Consider the following 22,143-nt stretch of genomic DNA (forward strand, 5'->3'; position numbering starts at 1 on the left):
ACCAAGCACACACTAGGGATAATTTAGAATCACCAATCCACCTAACCTGCATGTCTTTGGACTGTGGGAGGAAACCAGAGTACCCGCAGGAAACCCATGCAGACACGGGGAGAACATGCAAACTCCACACAGGGAGGACCCGGGAAGCAAACCTGGGTCTCCTAACTGTGAGGCAGCAGTGCTACCACTGCACAACCATGTGACATTTTCCAGTCCTTAGGAATTTCCCCAATGTGCAGTGACTTTTGAAAAATATAGATCAAGTGTTTATGAATGCCCTCACTCTTTAAATATTAGAAGATGAAAGTTATCTAGTCCTTGTGATTTGTTCAATTTCAGCTTGTTCAATCTAAGCAGCACTTCCCATTATTCAGGTGGATGAAGAAAAGAAGTGTACTAATGGCGTAGTGTCGACTCTCCACAGAATTCCTAATATGAAGGCCATTACAGAGGTCTATCTCATACAGTGCCAAAAAAAAAAGAAATGTTTTCCAGTGAGTGGAGGCAAGAAAATAATAATAAAAAAAAACTTCAGGTATGCTGGGTTTAAGAAAAACTTACAAGCACAGTCCTGTTAAATCCATAAACAAACTACATCTTTACAGCTATAAGAAAGGAGACAGGTCTGTCTGGGTTTCTGCATTCATTCAAGTTTAATTTTAAATAAGCAATGCCAGTCACAGTAGCCATGGAATCCTTCATTTAAAAAAGAGTCAAGAGTTACATTACAGATATAACTACTTGTGTCAAAGTAAAAATAAAATGTCCAAATCCTGACTTTGGACCCCTGCACAAAGTTAGAAATCCCTGAGATAAAGCAAAGTGCATTCACGTCTGGATTCATGGAGCCTGTATGTTCACTTATGGCTGCCTCTGTCTTCACATAGCCTTCTGTCGATGTATATTTCCAATGCCACTGCACATATTGTATTTGTTTATGCTGTCACAGCCAACTTCCAATTTATATTATCTTGATAATATTTTTAGAAACATTACATGATTAAGGCTTTAGAGGTTACGCTGGGCTGAACAGTTGGCTGTTTGTCGTCCAAACATGAACACGATGATGAACCCACAAATAAAGTGACCGTAACATCCTCAACCAGCAATGATGAATATTCAGAAGTAACAAGAAAGAAAATGTTCACCATTCAACAGTTCTGAAGCTGAAGGTTTCTCCAAAGCAATCCCCTTCATATACATAAAGGGTGAAGAGAGTAGCTCAGTTGAACAAAATGTTTTTCAGGAGGAATCGTTCCCAGAATTTTTATGTTTGAAATGTCTTTCAGCTGTTTTTACCGATAGAAGAACGCTGAACATCATCATGAACACGTGAAAATGACTAGCCAAAGCATACAATGCATGACCATTTTGTTAAAGGCAGAGTGCAACAGCCCATTAGCACCAGGCCTCCACTGCTGTGAACCTACTGGGCCCTTGCTGTGCTGAAAAGGTAAGAGCCAATAGAGAAGGCACAACTTTTAATTGCTCATCTAAATGACTGGCTGATGGGTATTTATTTGGTGGTGATATGGTTTTCCAGGCATTTCTTTCCAAGTAATTGACTTAAAATGCTTTCTTCACAAGAGAGACAAGCCAGATAGTACCCACATTCACAGCGCAGAGATTCTACCACTGTATTAGTGAGAACAAGTAGCTAGTTAGGCAACTCCAAATGGGGCGGGCAGTCTGGCCGCCCACCCCTAGTGGTTAAGATGTGCAGTACAGACTGTAAGGCTGCCAGGTCTCTGTCTCCCCGTGAGTGTGTTTGTATACACTTGAATAACTTGGTTATTTACAGAAACCCAATTTCAAAAATGCAATATAAACCCTTACTATTGAGGATGATGGTCTCTGAGAAACCACGTTAACAAATGTACATTTCTTGGTGAGAAACCTGGTTATGTGGCCATGTTTTCAGTGCAGGTTAATGACGTTGAAGTGTTACGCCAAGGGTGAACTCCATAAGGGGATCTGCCCATTTTAAATGTAGGATTTTAACAGGCAAGCTTTATGCCTTAACCATGTTATTTACCTTATTTTAGTGAAGGTGAATGTGTGTGTGAAGCTGAGCCATGCTCCAATGGTAGAAAATACATACAAATATTTTTCCTACAGCTGTAAAAAAAAATTAAAAATATTAAAAGACTTGTGGTAGAGTGATCGTTATTGGAAGGCACTACATAGAAAGGGTACTTAGCTACCTAGGGAGGATGACCTAGTGGCTAAGACATTGGAATTGTATTAAAAGAATAAATAAATAATGAAATTCATCAGTTCACTCTCTGTATTTTCAGAGTTGTTCGACCTTGTGTGAGTCATGCAACCTACAAACTGTGATCTTTAAATTGTGTGTTATATATATGTATGTTGTAAAATGTATATAAAAACAACAGAACTATTTAGGGTCTGTATTTGTTCAATACTTTGGGATGTTGTTGACTATAGAAAGGCACTAAAGAAAATGGACCTCTTTCGCTGTCTAGGCTATGTGGTGTAGCAACTCAAGGATTGATTTATAAAGCAGAAGACTGCCAGTTCAGTATCTACCCTTGGTTCACTGTGTGACCCTGAACAAGTCAATTTATGAGCCTGTGCTCAACCTCAGATTATAAATGACAATCATTGAACTCTAGTGCTATTCTTGAAAAGTACCTGGGGCTGGTGTTCACTATTGAAAGGCTTTTTATAAAATAAGGTTAGTTTGTCTGGTAAATGGATGGTTGCTTGGTTCAAACCATGCATTGTCACAGAATCAGGGAACTACACCAAATAAAAAGAGGCTGTTTATTGATGCTTGTAAAGTGTCAGACAGTGGCACAGACCTGTGGTCACTGGCCATTTGTCCAGAGCTGGTTGCTGTTTTATGCCCCATTTCTCTCCTAACTCTGACTAGAATGGATGGTATTGTGAAAGAAGGTTATGGTGGGTGTTAGTGGTTGACAGAACACTCTTTTTGAAAGTCAGTTTGGCCAAAGGAGATTGTCTGAAAGCGATTTCTTTAATCATTTAAATTTGGGGAGTGAAATTTTTAAAACTTTCACTGCATTTCTTGTTTCTTTGTATGATCATTGATCTTCTATCTCTAGATACGCCATAAGTGAACTTAAGCTATGCCTAGAAGACTTATAAAAAAGAGAAATCCATCACAGCTGGCAAGTTTTGGTATGGTGTCAAGTGCAAATGGAAGACTTACTGGACACTTCTGTTTATATGTGGGAACAATTGTTTGCTGTGGAAAAACAGTGAGCACACTACTGCCATGAATCTTCATCAAAGCAGGTCCCTGTTTCGACGTGGCACAATTATTTTCCTGTAGGTACGTCTTTCAGAAATATTTCTTTTAACTTTGACTATTGGGGCAGCTGACTCCAGGTTGAGTGATGGGCTGGAATGAGATTTCTGAAGTGAGACATCTTCAGTTTCAACCGCATCACACACCAAGGTGTCAAAATGATCCAGGTCTTCAGTAAGCATCTTCTTCTTAGCCTGTAGCAGCTTCACATAGACTTCATATCGGCATTTCTGAAAGAAAGATGAAGACAAATGCACATAAGGTGGTTACAAAGGCTAAAGCTCAATATTTAAGTGTAATGTTCAAGAGGGGTATACTCACATCATCACTGAGACAATGCAGTGGCATTAGCACTAGTGCAATGATTCTTTAAAACAACATTTTTAGACAGGATGAAGCCAGATGTTCTGACCTTATTAACACTAAAATCTCACTGCCTTGTGAGTTAGTAAAGACTGTGATTGTTTTAAATGTGATGTTGCATCTGGTTATAAATATAGGGAGACTTCCTCAGGTCTTTATATTGACCTTATACTTTCCTTATTCTTAGAATAGACATGTCTGCAATAGATAAAGTGATCAGCCACTTTGGTTATCTGTATGAAAAAAGGGAAACAATAAGAAGTGTGCTTTCTTTATTTAGGATGGGTGGGTCGGAGGATGGGTTGTAAGGATTGGGTTGGGTGGGTGGAAATTGGATGGGTGGGTTTGGTCTTGGCTGGATGGCTAGATAGATAGATAGATAGATAGATAGATAGATAGATAGATAGATAGATAGTATTTACTGATCTTGGACTAGCAACATTGAACATAAGTGAAACCAGACCTAGTGGAAAATCATGAAAAATAAAAACAACTACACAAGTGCAAGACCTTGAGGTACACATAATATATCCAGTGGACATTTAGTGTATAATGGCCTTTTTTCAATGTGTCTGTTATAACTGGCAAATGGAAGATGGGCATGATAGGAAGAGCCATGATGCAGTGTTACAGTCGTAGGAAAAACATTGGCCCAACAGCACCTCTTGCTGCACCATAGTGGAAGCTGGTGGCTAAAGATACTCTAAGACAATATGCCAAGGTCTTGATGGGAAGCATTAATTGTTATGGCCTGTAATGTTGCCATCATCCTCTTAACTGCTATTGTATCAAAGAGTCCCCATAATATAGCTGGCCTTCCCAATCAGTTTATTCAGAAGTCTGGCAACCCCAACACTGGTGTTACTTCCCCAGCAGACCACAGCTTTGAACAGTCCACCAGTTTCTATTGACTAGTAAAACATCCCCGACATTATATTGTGCCAATTCGATCTGAGCCTCCTCAAACAGAGCAGCTTACCCTAGCCATTTTGTAATGAACATTCATGTTATTCACCAAATCCAATCTACTGTTCAGATGATGTAAAGCATTTATAGGACTGTGACACCAGCACAAAGAAGCAAGAGCAGCCATGATATAATTTTCAATGGGGCAAGATTGTATTTGACCTTGTGGTTACCCATAAATAAGGAGTCCAATTTGAAACTGATTATGGAAGACAAAATGAACCATTAAATGAAACATGGGAAAAATTGAAGAGACTCTGCCAATTCCAGACAGAAGCCTCAACCTAGAATCCAACTTAGGACCAAAACATCCATTCCATCCATCCATCCATTATCCAACCCGCTATATCCCAAGTACAGGGTCACGGGGGTCTGCTGGAGCCAATACCAGCTAACACAGGGCGCAAGGCAGGAAACAAACCCCGGGCAGGGCGCCAGCCCACCGCAGGGCAGGACCAAAACATAATGTATAAAAAGAAGTCAAACATTGCACAAAGTACCTAAGGGACTCTGTGTCAAAAACCTTTGTAATTTTCAGCCTGTTGGAGAAGGAGAGAGCATCTTAGGATTGCCCTTTGACATTAAACCCTCTTTACTATTTAAGGCTTCTCTCATCTTCATTTCATTATGGCTGTCTAGGCACTCACCTCGTATTGCAGGTACTCTTCTTTAACTCTGTGATCCAAGTCACGTGTGCGACCTTTCTTCCCTTCAGGTGGATTCTGCTGGTGGTCTTCAAGGTCATCGGTGAAAATCTCTAGCCAGGATGAATGAGCAGTCAGTTGCTCTTCCTGAAAAGAGGACAGAATAAGAGTAACCTTATAACTGTTTTCTACACCACCTTGCAATATCAGTCATGGTGTATGCTATATAAAAGCATTGATTTATAGAAGTTAAGAAGAAGATAAGAGTTGTGGGAACAGGAATAGACAAATAAAACATAATGTTGAAGTAGAAACCTTGACAAACATTATGAAGTATCTGGATGACATATCGGGACAGCACAGCTATTAGCTAAACATATGAGCAACAAATGGACTGAATGGACTCCTCTCATTTATCAAGTTTCTGATGTTCTTATGAACTGAAAGAAGATCTTCTTGGTCATAAGGGTTCATTAACAGTTTGCACACCTGTGTGTTTTTGGACTGGGCCGCTGGGAGAATGGGCCTCACAAATTTCTTCTGCGACCCAACAGCCGCTGGGAATGGAGGCGATGAAAAGAGAGCAGCCACCAGATTAATCCGACAGATCCACGAGTTCATCTGTTCAGTGTTCCTGAGAAGCAGAAGACAAATGACTTTCCACACTTCACTCATCACAAGCCTCATTCCCATATACCATCTTTATGTCACTCACGATGCTTTGAAAAGGAAGACTCTCCAGTCAGCGGTCTGCAGGCGAAACACGTTGGGTCTCTTGGTGTAGTCCACTGCTTGCTCAGCCAAGGCATGGTGCACACTGATCACCTCCTCAGAGTTTTGCCAGTTGGGCTTACATTCATTCTGAGGAGCAAAAGAGGAAATGTTGGGCTAGAATATACAGCCTTACCACTAGGTTGCGCATCACATTTTTACTTTTTACCTTTTGCAAATAAAGCACCATTCCTTTTAGAACTGCATAAAAAACCTTCCAGCTTCTCTTGCCCCAGGGTGCTGACAAAGTGAAACAAAGACAAACACCATGTTAGTACTAACAGTAGAATCATAAAATAATATTACTTTGAGGACACCTTTCATACATGCACTTATTGGCAAACCTGCTTAATCCAGTTCAAGGCTGTAGGGAACAGGAGTTTGTCCTGAGAACAATCTGTCCAGTCCATCGAAGAATTTGCTTTGTGGAAACACGGCTGTCAAAACTGACTTAAAATGGAGACAGTGACTGCTCAAGGCAGAATTTTCCGCTCAAGAGTTACATGTCACAAGATGGCGCTGCTGTTCTGCATGTTCCCACTTGCCCACCAGTCACTCACAAAGTGTCTGTACTCCTAACCTACACCGTCGATTCTTTTGTTTTATTGACTTTTTTGACATTAGATGTATTGTCACTCACTAGTATTTTTAAGGGTTGCCTTTGTCTAATTTGCTACAAAGTAAACTCTTCATAGGAAGTGTGGCAGTTCGGTTTATGTACACGGAATTAAAGCACACAACAAGAATTTCTGATTCAGTCTTCAACCGTAAATATGTCTTCCAATTGGCAAGTGAAGAAAATACACCGTGAAAATACACTATATGTCTGTACTGGCAAAGCGCTTGGAGAGCTGAAATATGGGTAAAGCTGAGTTGGCTTCAATTTTTTTTAAATATATGATTGCACCAGTGTCACACAAGCATTGTGAAAAAATGTGAATAATTAAAAAATGGTGCACATAAATAGAAAGACAGTAGAAAATGGCAGTAAATTAATATGAGAATAAATCAAAAAGCAAAGGCAATTTAAAAATGATGTGTTAACCGCAGTAGACAGAAGGCGATGCAAAACGATGTGTTCGTGATGGCTTATGGGTAGTGTTGAACACCCACAGTTCAGTACTCTGCCATTAAAAGTTTAACCTAACCTAATCAGCAGTGCCGGCTGAAGCCCATATGAAAGGTAAGGCCCAGAATGTGTGGTGTAAGTTACATAAACATCAGTCCTCAGGATTTATAGCATGCATCCAGTGGTACTAGACTTCAAGGACTTTAAAGACTAGAGGGTTACACCCCGTCGTGTCTGTACTGTGTACCCCTAGACTTACCAAAATGGTGCTCCACAGCATCTATAGCGTGCTTTCAGTGTTTATTAGAGTTTGAGAATCCTGCGATTCCCACTTGGTGTCTATAGTCACTCCTTGACTTACCAAAAGGACGCCCCTCACTGTCTATAGTGTGCTTTCAGCATTATTAGACTTTTTGGACTGGAGAAGTCCCCTCAGTGTCCATAGCATGCCACATGACTAAAGGATGTCCCTTGCTGTGCCTACCACGGTGGATTTGCAGCATGCACTACTTGAGTTTGAGTTATCAACAAAGTCCCTCACTGTCTGCAGCATGAGGCTCTGCCAGTCAGTGTTGATTCGTTTTTATAAAGGAAGTCATTGAAGCAGCTCCATCAGCTCTTTAACAGTCAGAAAGCAAGCAACTACAGCGTGTCAAATGATACTCAAAACACAAATTTAATTAGAACATTAGAACACTCTCGACGAGATCAATCCATTCAGCCCAACAAAACTTGCCAGTCCTATCCACTTATTTCTTCGAAGAAAACATCAAGTTTTGAAAGTCCCTAACATCTTACTGTCTACCACACTATTTGGTAGCTTATTCCAAGTGTCTATCATTCTTTGTGTAAAGAAAAACTTCCTAAAGTTTGTGCTCAGCTCTTTTAACCTTTCCTCATAATTCAACCCCTGTAGTCCTGGAATCAGCCTAGTCGCTCTTCTCTGTACCTTTTCTAGCGCTGCTATGTCCTTTTTGTAGCCTGAAGACTAAAACTGCACACAGTACTCAAGATGAGGCCTCACCAGTGCATTATGAAAGGTTGAGCAGAACCTCCTGTGACTTGTACTCCACACATCAAGGCGCTATAAAACCTGACATTCTGTTAGCCTTCTTAATGGCTTCTGAACGCTGTCAGGAAGTCGATAGCTTAGGGTCCACTATGACCCCTAAATCTTCTCATAAGGTGTACTCTCGATTTTCCAACCGCCCATTGTGTATTCAAACCTAATATTTTTACTTCCTATGTATAATACTTTACATTTACTGACATTAAATTTCATCTGCCAAAACTCTGCCCAAGCCTGTATGCTATCCAAGTCCTTCTGTATTGATATAACGGATTCCAAATTATCTGCTAATCCACCTATCTTGGTATCATCTGCAAACTTAATCAGCTTGTTACTTTTATTCCTATCTAAATCATTTATACTGTATATACATTACAAATAGCAGTGGCCCTAGCACTGACCCCTACTGGACACCACTCTTGACATCGGCCAGTTCTGATGAGGTTCCTCACACCATCACCCTCTGCTTCCTGTGTCTGAGCCAATTCTGTGCCTATCTAAAAACATCACCCTGAACTCCCACTTCTTTTAATTTGATGCCCAACCTCTCATGTGGCACCTTATCAAAAGCTTTCTGAAAGTCCAGATAAATAATATCATAAGCTCCACTTTGATCGTATGTTTTTTTTGCTTCCTCACAAAATTCTGACATCTATAAAATTAGTAAAAATACAGTTTGACTTCATACTGTAATACACAAAATAGCCTCATTACATAAACAGAAATACTTTGCACTTCACTCCGTCCTGGGCATGACTTTAATCTGCATCCAGCCCAGGGAAAAACCTGGGTGTTGGTGGCAGAATTAGCACTCCAGCCACCATAAAAAAACTCACTGGTTCCACTCCATCTGAACTAGTGTGGTGCTGAGGTGTCATTCGTTGCATGGCTGCACTTGGGTCCTAATCTGGGATCCTGACGTGGTTTGTCATGTGGTGGGTGCAGCAATGTGCTGTATCAGCGTAACCACCTCTCTCTCTCTCTCTCCATTAATTAAGCATTTAATATTTTCATGCTACAACATTAATTTAAAATCAAAGGTTTTTTGGCGGAGTGAGTTAGTTTGTTTGTCTTCAATTTAACACAATAAAAAATAAAAGAGAAATGTAGCACATTCATGTAAATTAATTATTTGAAGCAGTCAGGAATATGCATCACCTCTAGACTTCTCTAGTGGATGTAGCCTGATTACTGCAAACATCCATCCATCCATTTTCTAACCTGCTGAATCCGAACACAGGGTCACGCTGGAGCCAATCCCAGCCAAAACAGGGCACAAGGCAGGAACCAACCCACCGCGGGACACACACAAACACCAAGCACACACTAGGGTCAAGTTAGAATTGCCAATCCACCTAACCTGCATGTCTTTGGGAGGAAATCCATGCAGACATGAGGAGAACAAGAAACTCCATGCAGGGAGGACCTGGGAAGCGAACCCAAGTCTCCTAACTGCGAGGCAGCAGCACTACCACTGCACCACCATGCCGCCCTGCTGCAAACAATGAAAGATTATTTCCGTCACCACTTACAAACTGACAGTGGATTTCTGGCATCATGGTGAAGGTCTGCCGACAGAGTTTGGTTTGGTTTGAGCATCTCCTTGGTCATCAGAAGCATAAACTGAAGTGTGCTGTTTGGGCAGCAGGAATTGGGCTCATCTCGGGACTTACAGTATAAATATTTGCACATCAGAAGTGAACAGCCAACATAACTGAAGACCACACTTATCTGGATAAAAACCTCACTCAGTTATTACCGTTGCGAAAACTTTAGTAGTCACTCATTGCAGGAACCATCACTTTCTTTCCTGTTGCTTGCACTCTGGTCAGTCCGTGGTTTTGATTCACCTGTGTGTCTTCAATCTCCAAACACGTTTGTTTAGCCTAAAGTAAGCATGCAATTCTAATGCCCTATAGTTTTATGCATTGTTTGTGTTTTTTGTGCGCCATATTAATGGCTGTAATGGCTATGACCGTGACACCAACACAAATTCCTAGCATCTCAATTCAATTCAGTTCACCATAACTCTTTTCTTAGACTTTACTGGCTGCACACTTTCTAATTTTTACTCTTTTCTTATTAAGTAGTTACACATTTACTTTTTAGTAGGTGTTTTTCTCTTCCTGTCACGTTTGAGGAACGTACAGTTGCTGCTTTTCAAAAGCTTTTCTCTTTTTCTCATTGTAGTAAAGCTTCGGGCAGCCATTTCGAAATGAGTTCCCATTTTCTGTTATTAAAGGGACCACGCTGGGTTGTACAGTTGAAGCTTTGCTACCTTTTTGTTCCTTTCACATACTGAAGTGTGTGTGATTTTGGTCTGCACAGTTGCAGTTTTTTTTACCTAATAATGCTCAAGGGGGCACTGTTGAGCTACATAACTAAGCTCAATTTTTATTTTAATCTTTTTATATTTAGGCAGGCATCCAATATTAAAGGGGCATTTCTATTTTGGACAGTCACTACTTTTTAACATATTTCTTTACTACTCATGACTGGATGTGCTGTGTGACAATACATGTACAGCTTGTCTATTTTTTAATTTTTATTCCCTGGGGCCACACATGTTGTTCTTTTTAGTTGTCTTTCTATTGTTGTATTTTCAATTGAGCTAACATCTTGGATTTTGCTTTCTCTAATATCACAGTTCAACAAAGATTTGTTTGCAGAACAACTTGGGGGTGTTGAAAAGTACCTTTTCATGCTGCTTTCAGAAATATTCAGAATATTTCTGTCTTTGTTTAGGCCTATATATTTAGTAGATAAACCCTTATTGAGGTGTGTGGGTTTTTAAAAGTTAAATTCAGAATTGCATTTTTTTAGCTACTAGGGGGCTTCGTCCTCTGCTTGCTTCGCTCGCCAACCCCGTATTTGTCTTTCCAGATACACATTTTAAAGATTTTTTTTCTTTGTTGCTATTTCATTAGTTTCACTTTCATTGCAGAACTTCTGTAAAAACAATTATTTGGAATCTTTCAAATCTCAACATGCTGAATCCTATTAATGAGGTCATTGAGATATGTGTTTAATGACTTTGTACCGTAATTCAGGATAGGTTTCTCTGTTTGGAATTTCAGCACAGACAAAACGATCTACATCATCAGCAGTTAAGAATGTTCCTGCAGTACTTCTTTGTATTCCTTGCTTTGTGCTCCAATAAACACACGTTATCGGCAATACACTAATAACCCAATTGTGCTCCACTCACTTAGAATCTGGAACCAATGTAGAAAGCATTTTAAGACGGAGAAGCTTCTTTCTGTGGCACCCCTCACAAACATGTGCAGTTTTAATATCTGGAAAAATTTGGAATTAACTTGCTTAGAGACCTTTATATAGACAACGTCTTTGCATCCTATGAACAATTACGTTCCAAATTTAACATTCCAGCTACAAATTTCTTTCACTATCTTCAAATCAGGAACTTTGTTAAACAGAACCTTCCAGATTTTCCTCATCTTGCACCCTCATCCACGCTGGAAAAATTAATGCTCAATTTCAAGGAGTTAGACTCCATCTCTACAATATATAAAATCCTTTTACAATCCCTTCCTTTCAAAGATCCAAGAGGACACTGGGAAAATGACCTCTCAATTAATATATCAGAAGAGGAGTGGAAAGTAGCAATGCAGAGAATTCACTCAAGCTCCATATGCAAAGCATACAATTATACAACTCAAAATTATATATCGAGCACATCTGTCTCGACTAAAACTCTCCAAAATGTTTCCAGGGCATGATCCAACCTGCGAACGTTACAACCAAGTCCCAGCCTCACTGGGTCACATGTTCTGGGCCTGCACCAAATTAACATTATTCTGGACAAAAATTTTAATTACCTCTCAGACAGCCTTGGACTCACAATCCCTCCTAACCCATTAACAGCTGTATTTGGGGTTCTTCCAGAGGGTCTTAAAGTGGAGAAGGACAAACAAATTGTGATTGCATTCACTACACTGTTGGCACGCAGACTTATTCTGATAAACTGGAAGAACCCAAACTCTCCTCTTTTAAGTCAGTGGGAAACTGATGTGTTATATTATTTAAAATTGGAAAAAATCAAATACTCAGTTAGAGGATCTGTGCAGACTTTTTCAAAACATGGCAGGATCTAATCAGTAATATTTTGAAATGATTTTATAAAGCACAGAGAATTTGTTGATTTAGGTATTTTTAAAAGCCTTAAATTTTACACCGTTTGGCTTGCTCTCTCTCTCAAGGGTGGGGATCGATCTGTTCTTAGCATAATTCTTTTTTTTTGTAAAAACTTGATTGCTATGTATTGATTGTAATAAAATTAATAAATAAAAAAAAAAGAATTTTTTTGCAAAGTAACCAATAAATGCATGTGAGGTAAACTCCGTTTTTGAAATTCTCTGACTTACAATACTTACATAATTCTGACATATCACCTGTGTCCACATATTCGATCACTATTCACCTTTTCGCTATTTCTCTGAGTAATAATTTCTCTTTCTTTGCACTAATGTGATGATTACTTTCTTGGTTTTGTCGTTTTTTTCTGCTTTCATATTCTGTATCTTGCTTTGCATGTGTTTGGTCCCCTTGTTTTTTAACCTCTTTATGACATTTTACTTTGTTTTCTACTCTGTCTTTTATTTCTGACCTCACTTTATCCTGCTTTTGTTTCAATGACGCCTGGTCCGTGGTGATTACTTTCCATTTTTCGAGTAATAATTTCCATTTTTTTCCGCTACTGCAATCTTTACTTTCTTTTTTTATACTTTCTAATTTTTCTACTTTTATATTCTTTAACTTTCTCCACATGTGTATCGCTCCAACTTTTTTTTTTTTGAGCCTTTCGAATTCCACTGCTTTCATAATCTCTAACCTGCTCTGCATGTGTATAGCGCCAATGTCCAGATTGGACGTGCTTATTTTTTTAATTCCACTTGTTCCTGGCTGATAATTACTTTCCTTATTTTCTGAATTTGCACCTAGATCATTCTTTTTCTATTTTGTCTCTCCAAAGCTTTTGAATCTCTTTTCTTTGCGTTGATTTCTTATTTGCTTAGTCGTCAACATTTCATTTATAACGTATTGTCCTTATATGCTTTACATGCGCTGAGAGCCCTGGATCCTGTGTGTGCTCAAAGCCAAAACACGACTGAGTGTGTTGCTGCCTGTGCTCTTATTTGGTTGTAAGTAGGGCGTGTCTTGCAAGAATCTCATGTTCTACGTCCCACGAGATGGTCCTGGGTCAATCTCTTGGCACAAAGTCTCATGTTTAAGGTCGCCGTGAGACACTATGTGCCCAATCTCTTTAGACTCGCGGGTCTTTTAAATGTCTTCTGTGTTCTTAATGTGAAGATCATGTCTCGTTGCCCTACTGTTTCTCTCCAGGATTTTTTTTTTATAATATAGAGAAATATTTGTTAACATTTTAGAACTTTCCAGACTTTTTTCCAGGAAATCTTGGAGCGGTCAGCGATGAGCATGACAAACAGTTTCATCAGGGCATTTCTGAATTGGAAAAGTGATACCAAGGAAAGTGGAGTCCCAGTATGCTCACTGATTATTGCTGGACTGGGAAGTGAGACATTCCTGAGGCCAGGCAGAAAATTCTACACATGTACTTTTCAGGTGATACACTCCAAGCATGTTTATATAGTTTTAATATTTATATTTGTTGTGAAATGTAATCGGATTTCACTTACAATCCTTGCATTACACAGAAAGTCTGATTAGATATTTGTATTGGCAATGACAAACACTGTAAGATTCACCTATATTCATTCATGTGATACCTAGTGTATTTAACGGTGTACTGTGGGCCTATTTTCATACTTTTCTAATCTTTTGATATTCAAAGGGGTGCTTCAATGTTGTAAAGGAGAAGGAAGACAGCATAAGACAAGTAGATTCTAATAGAACTAAAGTCAAAAGAGCAGAAGGAAACCATAACTGGCCTACTGAGCCTAACAATACAAGAGATTATTGGTAACTAACCTACTGAGATCGCTTTTCCGCTTACCCACGGTAAGGCAGTGCGCCTGCCATTCTCTCCCTGCCCTCTGCCTCTGGTTTGCCAAGGAGTCTTCACGTCAATTCACCTCTCACCTCCAGACACAGCAGGCTCTACCAGGGAGCAAACATTCACTCACTGAGCTCAGTAGAGTACAGAACTCTGTGCTGACCCCACTGGCTTCATCTGAGTCCCTTTTACATGACCTGCGTTAAAGGGGTCAGGAAGGCTGCCTGAGAACTATTATTGACTGCATCATCCTCAGGTCTCTTCAGTTTGGTGCCTTTCAAGAATTAGAAACAATAGGCCTGACCTTTGTTTTTGGTTATGTGTGCACATTTCTTGTCTATTCTGCTTTAGAATCATATAATTGAGTCATGTCAGCTCTGTTTTCTCTGTATTTGAAATGAATGAGGGTCTTCTATGTCACGGTGAATCTAAAAGTGGACTACCCCCCCCCAGAAAAGAAACATTATTTTGGTTTTATTTTGAATATTACATTTACTGATCGATCTAGTATTAGGCTACAACACAACAATGGCACACAAGGTGAATGAAACAACTTACAGAAAATATTAAATTGTACATATTTCATCCCTGCCAGGGCCTCCCTGTCTCTCGTCACTGCTCACTTTTCTCCTGCATTCACTCTGGATGACCTTTGCCAGGTAAGTAGATACACTTGAGCAACAACAACAACAGTAAACCCCGATAATAATAATAATAATAATAATAAGGGCAGCACGGTGCCACAGTGGTAGCACTGCTGTGCTGCAGGAAGTACACCAGGGTTTGCGTCCCAGGTCTTCCTTGTATGGAGTTTGAATGTTCTCCCCATGTCTGCATGGGTTAACACTGGATGCACCTGTTTCCTCCCATTGTCCAAAGACGTACAGGTTAGAGAACTGGTAACACTAGATTGGCTGGAGTGTGTGTTTTGTGTTTGGTGTGAGTGTGTGTGTATTTTTGCCGTGTGATGAACTGAAGCCCTGTCCAGGATTTGGTCCTTCTTTGCACCCTGTGTTAGCTGGGGTGGTCTCCTGTACCTCCCCGTGACCCTGGTCTGGATTAAGTGGGTCAGAAAATGAAATAACAGTAATAATTATCATCATCATCCTGAAGTAGATTCATTTCCAGTCCAGGCTGCTTCCTACCTTGAGCCCAGTGTTGCTAGAACAGGGTAGGCACTCTGTGACCTAGAATCCCATTCAATGCTTTGGAATAATAATAATTATAATAATAATTCTTCTTTTGGCTGCTCCCATTAGGGGTTGACACAGCGGATCATCTTCTTCCATATCTTACTGTCCTCTGCATCTTGTTCTGTTACACCCATTACCTGCATGTTCTCCCTCACCACATCCATAAACCTTCTCTTATGCCTGATAATAATAATAATACCCTTTAAATCTTAAACAGTGCTGCCAGAATGTTGAACTGGATAAGGTGGGTTTGAAAATATACTCATCCACAGCTCACTTCACAGATGAGAATGACATTCCTTAAGTAGACACTTGGAGATGTTACATGAGCGGCTGTGCTGCTTGCAAATATGTTACCACAAATACCCTTGTATTGGTCCCTTTGGAGAGTTCAATATTAAACAGGCCACTTGCCAGTCTAAAAATGTTATTATTTCTTGCTGAGGAAAGGGTGGTGATAATAATAATAATAATAATAATAATAATAATAATAATAATAATAATAATAAGAATAAGAATAAGAATAAGAATAAGAATAAGAATAAGAATAAGAATAATATATTTTATGCTACATTAACTCAATTGCCTAACCTCCAGAATCAATTAACAGTGCTAAGCAGGGTCTTACTGTGTTAACTGTGATTTCTTATACTGGTTTAATATTATCAAGGATGAACTTTCTCACAGACTATTAAGATACAAAAACTAAAACATATATAACAAAAAGGGCCTTCCCTTTTTTCTTTTTTTTTTTCTAACCACTTACTCTTTTTCCCATCAATGTCTGCATGTGCCTTGCGCGTCAGAAAGCCCTGCTTGTACACCTTAGCTTTCTGGTCATGGGCCACGTCCAGGAAGGGGTTGCTTTTATTACGCGCCAGGCCATCTACTGAATCCTCTCCTTGAGGCATCAAAGTGTTTTGCAACTCCTCCTCATCACTGGAGGCAAGAAACATAAAATGTTTTTCATATTTATATAGCGTATGAAAGAAAAATAATGAAAAAAGCAAATGCAAGTAAAATGCACTTACATGGCCCATTCAAGCTTCTCATTCTTTATGGAGTTGTATAAACTCTGAAATCAAAAAATGTTACCTCATATTAAAACTGGGATTTTCAAAATAGGGTCAAATATTTAAATAATCATCTTAAACTAATCAGGGTTTTATCAGTGATTAGTGAATTCTTAAGTGTCTACATGGAAGGTAGCTGCATCTTCGACATTGACCAGCAGGAGTTATGGATAAAATAAAGAATTCCTCTTTAGTGAAACAAAGTTTTCTAGACATGATCCAGACATGAGGTTTGACCCCATGAAACCGACTGATTTAAGGTCTAAAGTGATGGAAAAAGCAAATACTTCATGTCCTATAATGCTGTAAAAATGCAGTGTAGTGAGACATAATGGACAGGTTCTTACCTTCAGCAGGTCCTTGGGGAAATTTCCCTCATCATTCATCCCATCGAGATTTGAAACAAAACTAGAGCAGGTCATGGCTTTTCCAATATTCTGCAGGTGGATAAACATGAATGTTAGCTTGTAGTTTGGGGAATAGTATGATAAAACTGCACCATTTACAAAATGATCAAATTGTGCCAGCTTGGATCAATGGTTTGGTGGAGCCATTTTACTCCATCTGCAGAAATGGATGGAAAACACACGCTGAAAAAGACATTACATTAAACTCTCTGGACTTGTTGATTTCTCTTTTCTGAAGAATTGTGGGTTGTGCTACCTCTAGAAATATCAAAAACAACAGAACATAAATGCAAAATCCCTTAGCTGTGCTGGTATTTGCCCAATATATTGTTGGTGGCTGTAAAGTTCAGCTTGGACGTTGTGTTTAAGCATTGTATGAACCTTTTGCTTCATATTACTGGTTGCTGACCTCTCTCTCCCTAATTCTTCCTTCTGTTCTGTTGCATAACAAACTGGGAGTTCGGTGGGGAGGTAAGAGGGGGAAGGTAGCCCCCCCAGAGAAGCCATGTGATATATATAAATATATACTAGCTGTGTAAGCCCATGCTGTAAAAAGCCCGGGCTCCTAGAAACTATTGAAATTGTCAGAAAAAAAATTGAAACGTAGAGATGTCAGGTAATTTTAAGGAACTACTCTGGTCAAGGGATGAGGATCTGTCTCTGATGTTGTCCCACTGGCCCAGTTAAGTAGAAACTCATGATATTATTTTCATTTACATTTACTGTCATACATGTTAAACAACTTCACGGTAAACGACATTCTGTATAAAAACCTTGTCGCAAACTTTAATCAACTTGCCCTGAATTGAGGATTCTTCTACTTTTACACTTTGCATTTGTCTCACTGTGGAGATGACTTTGTCACTTAATTAACAGTGATTACAAAGGCTGGGTTTACGGGAAACTGTCACCATTTCAATATGAAAGGCAATCCAGTTTCAGATGGACATAAATCGATTCAAGGAATCATCACTGCATCACCACCTTCAGCTGATGGAGTAAGAACATCCTCTTGAATTACATTTTGTTTCAAATCTGTAACAACCAAGTGAGTTCCGTTACCCAGTCCATGCTTTGTATTTAGGTTTCGAAGGAGCATAATAATACATCCTGCTTTCAACGCAAGACTATGATTTGGCATTCCAGACGGTGTAATGCTGTTCAAAAACTCCACAGGAAAGTTGTGTCTTTCCTGATAATCCTCAGTTACAGTGGAGTCATCACTTAGATAAGTAATATACTCACCATCAATGATGTCAATTACTTGATTGTGAAGTCATCCAATGACATCATTTTTGGGCACAGAATGGCTCACTTGGCAAAGGACTGTGCCATGTCCTTAGAGATTCTGTCTTCAAATATTTCATTAACAATGGAAACATGAGATATCATGGATTCTGGAACTTCAATCAATCAATCGCATTGCTTTTGCATTAGCAGCTAAGCGAGTTTCTCTTTCCTCAGCGGTTTCGTTTTGCCAACGTGCTCGTCTCCCTTGAGTATCAGCAGCTAAGCAAGTTTCTCTCTCCTCTGAGGTTTCGTTTTGCCAATGTGCTTGCCTCGCTTGTGTATTCGTGGCTAAGCGAGTTTCTCTTTCCTAGGCAGTTTCACTTTGGCGACTGAGTTATTCTCTTTCTGCTTTATGCTGTAGCCTCACACTTCTTTCTTCTTCCAACTCGTTAACTTAGGGGTGCCTTGGCATGATTTAAATCTAATCAAAGACAACTGTGCCAGGAGGGCCAGACAGACACAAACAAACACTTCCGTGTGTAGATGTTTATATATAAGATATATATATTGTGGCCATGTGCAGAAATAACAGGTTACGAAAGTAAAAATTTAAGGCGCCAACCGGTTTGTTCCATTTTTTGTCTAATAATTCAAAACAAATGAAATACTTTTTGGCTTATTTACACTATGGGGTTCTGGGCTGAAGACAGGTATTAGCTACAAGTTAGATCAGTCTGCTTGGAAGTTCTGTCCGGTGGGTAGCTCTTGCCAATACGATGCATCCTTCTGGGAAGCCAGTGCTTTTATGGAAGGTAAACCAGAAGGGGCAGATTCAATTGCCCTCACTAGGCAGTTTCTCAGCACTGAGGAGAAAGAAGGAAATGACAATGTTATTAACAGTGCCCCCTCTTGTCCTGGTGGGTTATTATATACCTTGACAGAGCCTGTAAGGTATATATTGTCACACATGCACAATTTTCATGCATGTGCATTGGAGGAGCTCTTCACAGGCTATGTGAGGTATGCAGTGGGTTCCCCAGCTATTAGAACCTCAGCTGCCTGGAAGGAGGTGTCTTTTGTTACCAGATCAACCGCCGGATGGAGCTCTCGATAGACCCTGAACTTGCAGTGAAGTTAAAAGTCAGAGGGCAAGAAGCCTAGATGCCAAGAGGTGTTTTTTTTTATTTTTTTTAATTTTCAGTTAAATTAAGGACAACCTGGTTGGCATCCCAACTTTTTTTTTTTGAGACTTGTCATTCCTGCACCCAGCATCAATCTATATATATATATATATATATATATATATATATATATATATATATATATGTGTGTGTGTGTGTGTGTGTGTGTTTGTGTATGTATACCCGTTTTTTAGTATTGTTGTCTTTGCATTAATGTATTTGGATTGGAATTACAATGGCACAAATGTTAATCATATTGCATTTTCAACTTTTACTTTGCATTGCTGGCTTTTACTACTTAACTGTACACCAGTCCTTTTCTATTAGTAATTGCTGTCTGAAAGTTTTTCTGTTATATTTGCATCCAGAGCTTACTATCCACATTGAAACCCTCTATTCTGAATCTGCATCCAAAAAATGTAAAAAATGAACACCAGCAAAAAGTTTAAACATCACAACACAGTCTGGTCAGAGGGCTGCATTTTGTGCTGCTCAAATCCATGCACTTTTTGAAATGAGGCTCCTGCTCTGACCATGTCCCACCAATTTCTAGATGCTCAGACTCCTATAAATGCTTTTTATTTATTTCTGATTGGGCAGTTTTATAATTTTAAGCATCGAAGTGGGTCAGGGGCGTGTGCTGTATGGCAGATTGCAGTGAGCACCTGTACTATAAATGACAATGTGGACTTTTCCTGTTATTAAACATTTTTGTCTCTTGCATATGCTAAGCCTCCTTCATGGGCAGGGCCACTGGGTGCACACCTAAGTCGCCAGGATGGTAGATCAGGTAATGCAGATTATAGTCTTCTCTATTCAACCTCATAATCTTGGACTTTACCAATCTATTGGAGTATATTATCACCAACTGAGATGTTTATTGTACAAAATGCCCTTTATAATCAAGAAATTGAATATAATTTGAGGTTATTTTCTAATATTGTTGTTTAATACCGGCCAAATACACAGTTTCTCTCCCTTTCTTATTAGTTATATTGGTTTCTATGAACATTTATTAATTTAGTGGTTCACAGAAAATTTTGGCCTCCCCTGAAAAATTTTCTGCGGACACTTATACGTAAAGGAACTTAATGTTGTCAGCATGTAATTTTGTGGACTTGTATTCAGTCCATCCTGTTGTTCTATCATGTTCCTCTTAACAGTTTGGAATTCCTTTACCATTATAATGCGACACCACTTTGTTTTCTTATGAGCACCACCATTTTAGAGTTACAGTGTACCTGTTGCTACGACATTCCATCCCATGATCCTCCAGGAGTGCTTGACTCCTGATGTTGTCAACACATTTAAGACATCACGCATAATGCCGAATCACCTGAGTTTTGGATAGAAAGAACTATACATCCAATTCATTTAATGAAACATTGGCTTCGATATTTATAAATTTGAAGTATGGTTCATGATTAAGGAATGATGACAGCTCGGTTTAGTCTATCTTTTTTACCCAGTTGCTTCATTAAAATCTTACTTGGTCTTATGCCAGTTAGAACAAGAACAAGACATGGTCAGCCCTAGCCAGCTGCCCTGTGTTACACACCTTGAAGAGTAAATTTACTTAATGAAAAAGATGTTTAGTTCTGTTGCGTTATGAAGCCATCATTGTGGGTTAATATTTTGTGCTCGGTTGTTGTTTTACCCATATTCTAAAGACATGTGTGTTAGGTTGAATGACAGCTTGAAAGTGTCCACATGTGGGGTGTGACGATGCGGGTTCGGCTCCATGCTCCCATCTGTTGTTCGGGAGCCCCTGAACTCTACACCGTCTGTAATGTCACCGATGAGCTTAGCAGCGAGGCAACAACATAGCAAAGGGATGGTATAAAGTGCAAAAGTCCTTTTATGAAAACAGACAACCAAACAAAGTGTTCAAATTAAAGAGTGCAGTGTCCAAAGTCATTAAATAAATAATCCAAAAAAACAAGTGAAAACGTGGAGGTTAAAAACAATAGAAAAAAAGTCTTCTTAAAAATAACGAGGTTAAAATATAACAGGAAGCATTCTTTTAAAAACCAACAACAAGAAGCCCTGTGCCTTAATATCTGTGACTCCCCTGCTACCCCCGTCTGGCCTTCTCAATAGGGGAGTCGTCCTACTTGCAGCTGACCTTCTCTGTTCCTACTTCTGCAGTTAGGATTGCCTTCCCGATCCCTGGCTCTGGTCGGCTCCTCCTGACCGTGACTTGGGATTCCTCCATGCTGGGGACAACATGTCCCAAGTCCTGACTCCTGCTGCTTTCAGCGGAGAGTCCTCTGCCTTCTGGTCACTCCCGCTCTTCATAGTAAGCTCTACGAGAGCGACCACAACTACTACTTCCCCGGGTGTCGGCCAAACACCCAGGCTGCCTGCTCAGCTGCCGCGAGCCTGCTCTCACTCGCTTGTTCTCCCGCACCAGCTTTCTCATCTCACTGCTTTCTGCTTTTCTCTACAACCTCCGTTCTCTTCTTTCTTTCTTTCTTTCTTTCTTTCTTTCTTTCTTTCTTTCTTTCTTTCTTTCTTTCTTTCTATTTTTTGTTTTCTTTAGCTGGCTCGCACTTCTATATGTCGAGAGGGCATAGCAGCTGCGATAAATTAGCAGCCCCAGGAACAATCATGGATGTGGGCAGTCTCTCACCTGTGACCTTAGGTGAGAAATGCTCAAACCGCAAATCGCCCTGAAAACTTCAGCAACACAACTATCACGCCCCTCGCTAAGCTGCGATCGGGGTTATTTTTTATTTAAAACGGGCCTTTGCTGAGAGCTGCTATACCACATGAGGGTGCATGTGAGTGTGTGCATGTGAGTTGACAATAAAACAGACTGTCCGGAGCTGGCCTCTATGTTGTGCATGCTGCTGCGAGGACAGAGTCTGATTTATCCATGATGTTT

General features: G+C 39.7%; 1 protein-coding gene across 7 annotated transcripts in view; it reads right to left on the reverse strand.

Moving 5' to 3' along the window:
• Positions 1-628: 628 nt before the first annotated feature.
• LOC120538818 (PH and SEC7 domain-containing protein 2) overlaps positions 629-22,143 on the reverse strand; it is a 114,900-nt gene continuing 93,385 nt past the window's right edge. For all 7 annotated transcript variants that reach the window (XM_039768307.1, XM_039768306.1, XM_039768308.1 and 4 more), the window contains 8 exons: positions 16,786-16,875; positions 16,397-16,440; positions 16,132-16,304; positions 6,209-6,279; positions 5,984-6,129; positions 5,758-5,902; positions 5,272-5,415; positions 629-3,525 (listed from right to left, as the gene is read on the reverse strand). In XM_039768307.1, the coding sequence (XP_039624241.1) occupies positions 3,274-3,525; positions 5,272-5,415; positions 5,758-5,902; positions 5,984-6,129; positions 6,209-6,279; positions 16,132-16,304; positions 16,397-16,440; positions 16,786-16,875 (1,065 nt within the window). In that variant the 3' untranslated portion in view covers positions 629-3,273. The remainder of the gene's footprint in view (positions 3,526-5,271; positions 5,416-5,757; positions 5,903-5,983; positions 6,130-6,208; positions 6,280-16,131; positions 16,305-16,396; positions 16,441-16,785; positions 16,876-22,143) is intronic.

The sequence above is a fragment of the Polypterus senegalus genome, chromosome 11 (genome assembly GCF_016835505.1).
Source record: "Polypterus senegalus isolate Bchr_013 chromosome 11, ASM1683550v1, whole genome shotgun sequence".
In the NCBI taxonomy this organism is placed as follows: Eukaryota; Metazoa; Chordata; class Cladistia; order Polypteriformes; family Polypteridae; genus Polypterus; species Polypterus senegalus.